An 8,921-nucleotide genomic window follows, 5' to 3' on the forward strand; every position below is an offset into this window, starting at 1 on the left:
GAGCAAGAAAGTAACAAAAGAAGTAATGGGAGAAAAGAGTTTTGCTAGGGATATGATCTCATACAAGACATGGCATACGCGGGTGACCATCAATCGTCGAAGAGTGTGGATCCTATTGTGGGCTAACGTCCATTGACGATCTCACATGATGACTGTCTTTAGCTTTCCTCTGCTCGAAAAATTTGTATTGAACTGTCATATACTATATACCATGAAAAAAAAAAAACAACGGCAAGGATTCATTTTTGGTAAACTTGCTAGCAGAGTAATGATTTGCGTCGGCCAAGAAGGCCTAGCTCATATGAGAAGCATCTTCTTTTTTTTTGGGTCGTATATGAGAAGCAGCTGAATCACACAAGAGCATGCAATAACTTTTGAAATTGGTGAGAAATAACCAGACCTGTGAAAGTTAGTAGCAACTTTTTAGCTTTTTACCCCATTAACTTTTTGGGTAGCTTGGCAAAATTGCGAAGCATCAAGAGCCACAAATTTTGTTTGTTGTTTGTGGTGACCCCTGATCAGCAACCAAAGATACCTCTCTCTCTACACTAGTGACTGCATTGAAACATGATGAGGCCTGTGACGAGGAGTAAAGTTGCAAAGTCAGATGTACACATATGAAGGATGTGATTGCAACTCTAAGCATGAAATGAAACCATGATGGAATTGATGAGAGAGAGAGAGATAAAAGAGGAGGCAATTGACCCACACACTTCCCTTTGGTCATTGTCCAACAGATCTTACTGATTTGAGTTTGAGAAGACCCTTCACCTTGGCAATCACAGTGCCTTTGTTTGCTCCCAAATTCACTTTCTTATTCTCTCTCTTTCTCTCTTTGCAATAATCCCCAAAAACCCAGGAAGCATTGAAGAAAGAAGTAAGAAGTGAGAGATACAGAAAAGTAGAGTCGCAGTCAACCAAGTGCTTTTAAGTGCTTTTACTTGTTAAGCACCCCATCCTATGCATCCTTAAAAAAGTTGCTTCACATTTTCGAGCTTTTCCTCTGTTGTAACGCCGGACGATGAGCTGAGCTGTTCTAGTGAGTAAGTTGAGGATAAGGTTACGGAAATCAGTGAGGTTTTTGGTTTCAGACGAACCAATCCTTCTTCTCCACCTTTCCCAATCAACACCCAGGCTTTTCAGAAGCTCTAAATAATATATTATTATATATATATAATCTATACTTTTCCCATCATGCATTAAAAAATGCATACACCAACATCAACAACAACAATATATATTTGCATATATATATAATCTATACTTTTCCCATCATGCATTAAAAAATGCCACACACCAACATCAACAACAACAATATATATTTGCATATATATATAAAACCTCATACCAAGAAGTCTCTCAATACTGACTCTTTTCCCATAGATGGTAAAAATGCCCTGATCATGACAAGCTGGTTTCTGCGTTTGCTCAATACACCTCCTCTGTTCCTATTTTGACCCCAAATTTCTATCTTTTTCTAGTTCTGGTTACTCCTTTCTGTGTGCCTTTGGTGTTTTCTGATAAACCAACCTCACACACACTGACCATTTTCAGGTAAGTTAGAAAGTAGTCCGGGAAGGGAACTGAGATTCTCATCATCATTTTCTTTTGCCTTTTCTTTTCCGTAGCACTGTAGCACTGTAGCACTGTAGCAGTACCTGATAGGAGAGCAGCTAAGCTATCCCATAAAAGTAAAAACTTATTTCTTTCATATATCGTTTTTGTTGTCTTTTTCTTCCTCTGTAATCTGTATGTATCCTGCAGTGTGCTGCTGGCTCATTGAAATTTGTGATCTTTTTTGGAGGGATTTAACAGGCCAGGGCCAGGGGAAAGTGCTCTCACAATCACAAGCTTCTCCTCTCTCCTGGTTGGTTTTTGATGCTAGGAGCATTTCAATACCCTCAGAAATCTTTGAAAACCCCTTGTTTCCTTTGAAGGTAGATTCCTGATATTATTCTCTATTGCAACTTTCTGCTTTTTGCTTCCCAAGAAAAATAAATAAAGTTTTATCTCATTACCAACCAAATGTAAATTATTCTCCTCTTATTTATACTCAAAGCAGAGGTCTATTTTTGCTCTGAGTCTCTTTTTCTCTGTGGTGTGGTTGGCTTTTTGCTCAAAGCACTTCAACTTTTTTATGCTTCAGAGCAACTCCCAATGGCAGATTGGAGGGGTATGATGAGCAAAAGCAGTGGCTTTGGTGGGGGGTCAATGAGAAACAATGAAGATTTTGAAGAAGAAGATGTGTGGGGTGTTGGGAATAATGAGAGGGAAAATTCAAGTCCCAAGATGATGAGGAAGTGTAACAAGGACAGCTCCTCTGCTTCTTCCTCTGCATGGCGCCTCCCTACTGCTCCAAGAATTATCCCAAGGGCTGTTGCTGCTAATACTCCAACCTCCCATGAACCCAAGGTGGTCCAAAAATCAGCTCCTCAGAACATCCCTGATTGGTCAAAAATTTATGGCAAGAGTGCCAAGATTGGTTCTTGGGTTCATGATGATGATGATGGGTATGGTGTCAATGGTGGTCATGTTGCTTACGAGGATGGGGGGCATCATCATGATCATGGTGTCAGTGATGATGATGATGATGATGATGATGTTAATAATGATGGTGATGGTGATGATGATGATGGTATGGTCCCTCCACATGAATGGGTAGCTAGAAAGCTAGCAAGAAGCCAGATTTCATCTTTCTCTGTGTGTGAAGGGATTGGAAGAACACTCAAAGGAAGAGACCTCAGCAAAGTAAGAAATGCTATTTTGACAAAAACTGGTTTCTTAGAGTAATTAATTGCCTTCATCTCATCAGTCCACCATTATTCTATTTCAATTTCAATTTACCATCAAAATCATTGTTAGCCATGAGGGTCCCATGTAATCTTTTTTCATTTTGCTTTGTTTAATTCTTCTTAGAAAATATAGTATGTAGTGTGCTGGCTGGGGGGGTGTGTCCAGTGGAACTTTTACATAGAGAGTCCCTAGCTAAAAGAAAACAGAGGTGCCCTCTTAATGGTGTGTTTTTTTTCCAGTAAAAAAAGAAGATGGAAAAAGTTGAAAAACTATTGGCAGCCTCTGAGATTTTGTATGGTAGTCAAGCCAAGTAACATTTGGTGTTTAATTTAGGTGAATCATGGGTATTTGCAAAGGAGTTGGTAAATCTTCATGCACCCTATCTGCTTTTCAGCTGCTTGCTTAGTTGAAATTTAGCATTATTTTAATATAGTAAAGCTTTTCGTTCTTGTTTAGAACAAGTGATAATAGTTTATTAGATCAACTGAAAAAGTACAAAGAGAGCCATCGAAGTAGCATAACGACGAACACGAATAAAACTTATCCGGTGACTTGAATTAGCCGAAGAGCTTTTCATTCTAGTTTTGCACTTCTAGTCCTCTTCTTCCTCATGCATTATTATTTTTCTTTAGTTTTGGCAGAACATTTGTTTAATTATTTAACTAGTAAATGAATGCTAAACATATTACATCATGAAATGGACAAGTTCTCATCCCATTTGCTTAAGTTTAACATGACATTGCCAATGCCATTGCCATTGCCAATGTGGTTGAGGTCTAGAAGAATTTTCTCTCCAAGACTTGAGTAATTAAAGAGCCACATGAAATAAAAAAGGGTGTTTAATTAAGGACTCACATGCATGTTTTAATTAAGGATTAATTGAAATTCATTATAAGTTTACCTTAAGCCTTTGTTCATGATAAAGGTGAGAACAAAATAACGGTTAAAACCGTTATCTAGAGAATGTCTAGCATGCCTAACTGATACAACTCAGGTCATGAACTTAATCTATGTATAATTATCTCGTTTAACCTTTAATCTTGTATGATCAATATTCTTTTTGATCCGAATAAGGAGCCACCAATAACGTACGAAATTCAAGAATAAAATCGCCTAGATTCTAGTTTCTGTGGAATATTCAGACCAAAAAAAACAACAAATAAATAAAGTATCTGAAAATAAAATAAATTGCTGGCTATTCCCCTTTTGCCGACACGCCACACACACACCTATAACCTAACACATCTTTATGGACATCATTTAAATGTTACATACATGGACCAGCCACCTCTATTCTTGCCTCCCATAATTCGTGATAAGGGTAAATAGATAATGTCTTTTTGACCCTACTAAAATACAAAAACAACAAGGCCACTTTTGGATTTTCACTTCTTTTGTTTTTTTTTTTTACAACATCTTGGTTGCTATTTTTTCATGTTGGGCTGTGTTTGGGATCAAGGGGGCATATTGGACCCTAATAAGTCTTCAATATGCATCAATGGGCCATTGGATCTCTTTTCTCTTGCAAATTCAATTAAATTCCAAATTAAAAGAAAAGCTAAAAAACGATTATCAGTTACATGTGTTTCCCTACTTGACTCAAAACGAAACAGCCTTAATATTGAAAAACTGAATAAACGGCACCGACAATAATAATCCGCAGTTATATATTAAACGGGCTTCCCCATTCTAAATTTTATGCGTTGAGACAACGTACCATTTCAACAGACTTCAGCCCGCATGAGAAAATGAAGCTGTTACTGTTGTTGTTATAGTGAGAAGCGTTTTTGCCAAGGGGAGGGACGGTTCAGTAATTTAGAATATAAGAGAGGGCAGTTAGTGGGTCTTCCTCAGTGCACCTCTCTGGTCTCTGTAAGAGAGAGGGAGAGAGTGTGTCAAGCACTGACTCATCAAGAAGGTGTCCTTTGTCTTCCAGACTCCAAAGAACTCTTTTTTCTTTTCTTTCTTTTCTGGTTTTTTCAGTTACTTGTTTTTATTTATTTATAAATATTTCTTTGTGTGTGGCAAAAGCAGTGCTGGAACGAAATGTCTATGAAGAGCAAAAGATGGGGAGGAGAGGTAACAATGAGGAATGTGATGTCAAGGAACTGGGCTTTTCTGCTATGCTTCTGCAGCTTCTGTGCTGGAGTGTTATTTACTAACAGGTAATTTTCTTTGATGGGTTTCTATCTCTTGCTCTAAATTTGCCATTTCTATTTAACTGTAGAGCTTGTTGTATGTACATTATGCATTTTGGCCAAATGTTTGAAGTCCCGGAATTAATTGGCTTTTGTGGAAGAATCTTGAGGAAACTGTTTTAAATTCTATGTATTTCAGTGGCTAATGATGGCTGCTTAGGTGATTATTCCATGTCCTTGAAATGGGGATCACTAATTGTATTTTCAGAAATTTGAGTTTTTTTCTTTTTCTTTCTAGTTTAGTTTGGAGTTTGGTCTAAGTGCTCTACTTATGCTCGAGTCAATTATATGTGTGATATCACAACTGAAATTAGTGATTTAGTATATGCTTGTCATAATAGTCAAGAATATTTTTTTGTCAGGTTGTGGATGGTGCATGAATCAAGGCCATCTAGAATTGGAGCTGAAAGGATATATTCAGAACCTGATGGTTGTAATCAGAAGCTTGTAAGTGTATTTATTCTCAGGTCTTCAAGTCTTCAGTTGCATAACGAATAGCTTTTGAAAATGAGGTCGGGTTTTGATAGCTGAACAAATTCTTTGGTCACGAATCGAAAACTTCAAAGAATAATGCCATTTAGTCATTACCATGACGATAAAGAATTCTGGGCGAGAGTACTTGCAAATGGAAATCTTTTTAGTCTCACTGCATCACGGATCATGTTTTTGAGAAAAATATTAGGAGGGTTCTCAATATAGAAGGGAGGTTTCTATAGTTTCACTGAACTTTGGGAGAGATTTATTTTATTTACTCTTCTTTCTTTCATATGCAGCTATAACTATACTGATATTTTTGGTTTCACTTTGCCGTTTAATTATTCCGTTAACTTTTTATTAATCCTTTGCCAATGATGTTTTTGTTTGTTTTTTGGTAAATCTTTTCTCCAACTTTCTGCCTATCTTTGAAGGTTATAAAGCACACGTCCAATGATAGTCCAGGGGAAGCTACTAATCATGTCATTCAGTAAGCTATGCTGATGCTTCTTATAAGAAATGCTGCAGTGTCTTGAGGCACCAAAATGCAAGCTTATTGCTAAGTATCTATGCATGCAGGGAGCTAAATAAAACAATTTCAAATTTGGAGATGAAATTAGCCGCTTCCAGGGGAACGCATGAATCTGTACATAATGGCTCTCCTATATCAGGAAATTTGAAGACTGTTCAATCAAATTCTAAAAAAAAGTACTTCATGGTTATAGGGATCAATACAGCTTTTAATAGCCGAAAAAGAAGAGATTCCGTACGTGCAACTTGGATGCCACAAGGTGCATTATGCGTTTAGGTTTAATGTAATTGTGATGTTAATGTGCTACTTGAGTTCCTTATTCGAGTTATGATTAATGGTTTCTAGTTGAAAAATATTTACCAGGCGAGGAAAGAAAGAAGCTGGAAGAAGAGAAGGGCATAGTCATACGGTTTGTTATAGGTCACAGGTGAGGTTTTTGCCATGCCTACTTCAATCCAGCGTCAGTGGCCTAATTATACTTCCTATGCTATTGAATATGAATTTCTGTAATATCGACATTTATTGATTTTGCTGTTGTTACTAGTTCGACGGCTGGTGGTATTCTTGATAAAGCTATTGAAGCAGAGGAGCAAGTCAATGAAGACTTGTTGAGGCTGGTGATTTTTTTGTTCATTTTAGTCAAATATTATTTTTCATGGTTTTGCTGCAGTGGAATTATTCTTATATCTAGCAGGCCGTTGCAGTTTCTGATACATACTACATATGCAGAACCATGTTGAGGGCTACCTGGAATTATCAGCCAAGACAAAGACCTATTTTTCAACAGCTGTTGCTTTGTGGGATGCTGAATTTTATGTCAAAGTTGATGATGATGTCCATGTAAATTTAGGTAACATAAATTTAATATTTTTCCCATATCGGTTCATTTCTCAAAAGTTGCTCAGGATTGCATTAGACCATATATTTGTTTGACTGCATTACTAACATTATAGCTCAACATTTTAATTTATCCCTTTTTCAACCTGTTGGTTTAATTTGCGTTTCATTTACCACAGCAACACTTGGAATGATTCTATCTAAACATCATTTGAAACCCCGAGTCTATATTGGTTGCATGAAGTCAGGTCCAGTCCTTGCTCGAAAGTAAGCAGAGTGGTCTATTATTTTTCAGTTGGATTTATATTTAGATATTGGTGAGCATGGTTTTCATGGTATTTTTATTGTGGAATAGGGGAGTGAAATATCATGAACCAGAGTATTGGAAATTTGGTGAGGTGGGAAACAAGTATTTTCGACATGCTACAGGACAGTTATATGCTATCTCAAAAGATTTGGCAACTTACATATCAATAAACCAGTAAGTTCGTGCTTTGTCTTTATTCTTTGAGCTAAATGAAACTCAAAGCCTTTAATCCTGTTGATGATTGAATGAGTTGCAATATTAATTAGATACTATAGACTTTGTGCTTCTTAATCTTTGATTTGTTCTTATTTCCTGATTGTGGAAGGGATGTGCTGCACAAATATGCCAATGAAGATGTTTCATTGGGATCTTGGTTTATTGGTTTAGACGTAGAACAGGTGGATGATAGAAGACTCTGTTGTGGTACCCCACCAGGTAATTTGAAAATCTTTGACTCTCCTGTAGTAGTTCTCGTTTGAATGATTGTTTTGCCTATGGTCATTCGAGATATAATAACTATAGCTTGGGGGTTGCACCTGCAGTATGGGGCAGAGCCTGCCATCTGTCTTTAGTAGGAACTTAAAGCATGAAATCCAGAAGTAGACAAATAGGTAAATTCCTGCTTACATGCATGCTATGGAGTTGATGGTGTAATATGTTTTGCAGATTGTGTGTGGAAGGCTATGACAGGCAACATCTGCGCTGCTTCATTTGATTGGCGATGCAGCGGGATTTGCAGGTCTGTTGAGAGGATAATGGATGTTCACGAACGTTGCGGTGAGGACAAGAACGCTATTTGGAATGCGAGGTTTTCTCAATGAATGGCTGATATTCTTCCAATCTCATGAAGGATGTGCGGATAATCTGGAAAAAACATGCAGATGTTTTTTATTTTTCCATTCCCGCCCAGGCTATGTCTACGTTGATATAGAGAATGTACGTAATACCAAAAATATAGAATGATTACACAGTTAAGGAAAAGGGATTGCCGTTGGGGGCCATTCTCCGTGGAAATCAATCCCCATGGCAGCTGGAAAGATGAAGATAGATTTTCTAACAACCCCATTCTTTTGATGGTGGGGAGCTATATTGTAAGTTCTCTGCCATGGACTAGGCTTCATATTCATAATATGTTTCCAGATATGTTTGTCGTATGCCTTCACTCTCCTTTCCTAGTTACAAATGATTATTATTGTCTTTATTCTGTACATCTAATAATACAACATCGAGTCAAGATTAATGAATAATGAATTGCATGTTGAATTGCTTGCCAGTGGAGCAAATATGCAATTCAGTTGGGGTTTTGAACAATTATTATTTCGTTTTTCAAAATTCATCATCTTTTCATAACATATCCGGCAAATAGTAATCTTCCATTGTTAATCCTCAAGGTAGGTACCTATGTTAAAGACAGCGACAACATGCAACCTGTTTTAAGAAACTACATGGTTTTGGCCAAAGGGAAGGTGACCTTATAAGTAATTTCCAATTTGGAATATTAGAAAGAATGCAGTTCGTAACGGTGGGTCTTCGAATAAAAAAGGGAGAAAATAATGGAATATAAGCAATTAATACCATATAATACGTATTGGCATTCACATTATACATACCAAAGTAAGAGTGTATATTATATACGTGTCTAGCTTTTAGCTCTTAGTGTCATGATCATTGTTTGTTAATGTGATGTATTGACATTCACATTACATACATAACAAAAGGAAGAATATATATGTTTCATATGATCACTAAATTAAAGTGTGGGTCTTTAGTATGAATACTA

General features: G+C 36.9%; 2 protein-coding genes across 11 annotated transcripts; both read left to right on the plus strand.

Moving 5' to 3' along the window:
- Positions 1-613: 613 nt before the first annotated feature.
- LOC148295343 (uncharacterized) lies at positions 614-3,254 on the plus strand. Of its 7 annotated transcripts, XM_088252102.1 has the most exons (4): positions 617-1,043; positions 1,629-1,691; positions 1,816-1,937; positions 2,147-3,254. In XM_088252102.1, the coding sequence occupies exon 4, from the start codon at positions 2,158-2,160 to the stop codon at positions 2,788-2,790; it is 633 nt and encodes a 210-aa protein (XP_088108228.1). In that variant the 5' UTR covers positions 617-1,043; positions 1,629-1,691; positions 1,816-1,937; positions 2,147-2,157; the 3' UTR covers positions 2,791-3,254. The 7 variants fall into 7 exon arrangements, with proteins under 7 accessions (XP_088108227.1, XP_088108232.1, XP_088108228.1 ...); XM_088252101.1 differs by having other exon boundaries at positions 614-1,691; positions 2,123-3,254; XM_088252106.1 differs by lacking the exon at positions 1,629-1,691 and having other exon boundaries at positions 614-1,554; positions 1,765-1,937; positions 2,123-3,254.
- LOC110763119 (Galactosyltransferase family protein) lies at positions 2,743-8,404 on the plus strand. 4 transcript variants are annotated; one of them, XM_021965877.2, is made up of 12 exons: positions 2,743-2,748; positions 4,828-4,958; positions 5,354-5,438; positions 5,900-5,955; positions 6,045-6,256; positions 6,361-6,424; positions 6,542-6,614; positions 6,727-6,847; positions 7,014-7,101; positions 7,190-7,315; positions 7,467-7,576; positions 7,808-8,404. In XM_021965877.2, the coding sequence occupies exons 2-12, from the start codon at positions 4,840-4,842 to the stop codon at positions 7,960-7,962; spliced, it is 1,209 nt and encodes a 402-aa protein (XP_021821569.2). In that variant the 5' UTR covers positions 2,743-2,748; positions 4,828-4,839; the 3' UTR covers positions 7,963-8,404. The 4 variants fall into 4 exon arrangements, with proteins under 4 accessions (XP_021821569.2, XP_088108225.1, XP_088108224.1 ...); XM_088252099.1 differs by lacking the exon at positions 2,743-2,748 and adding an exon at positions 4,509-4,711 and having other exon boundaries at positions 7,684-7,812; XM_088252098.1 differs by lacking the exon at positions 2,743-2,748 and adding an exon at positions 4,511-4,711 and having other exon boundaries at positions 4,825-4,958.
- Positions 8,405-8,921: the final 517 nt, after the last annotated feature.

This window comes from Prunus avium, chromosome 4 (assembly GCF_965620075.1).
Source record: "Prunus avium chromosome 4, drPruAviu1.hap1.1, whole genome shotgun sequence".
NCBI classification, from domain to species: domain Eukaryota; kingdom Viridiplantae; phylum Streptophyta; class Magnoliopsida; order Rosales; family Rosaceae; genus Prunus; species Prunus avium.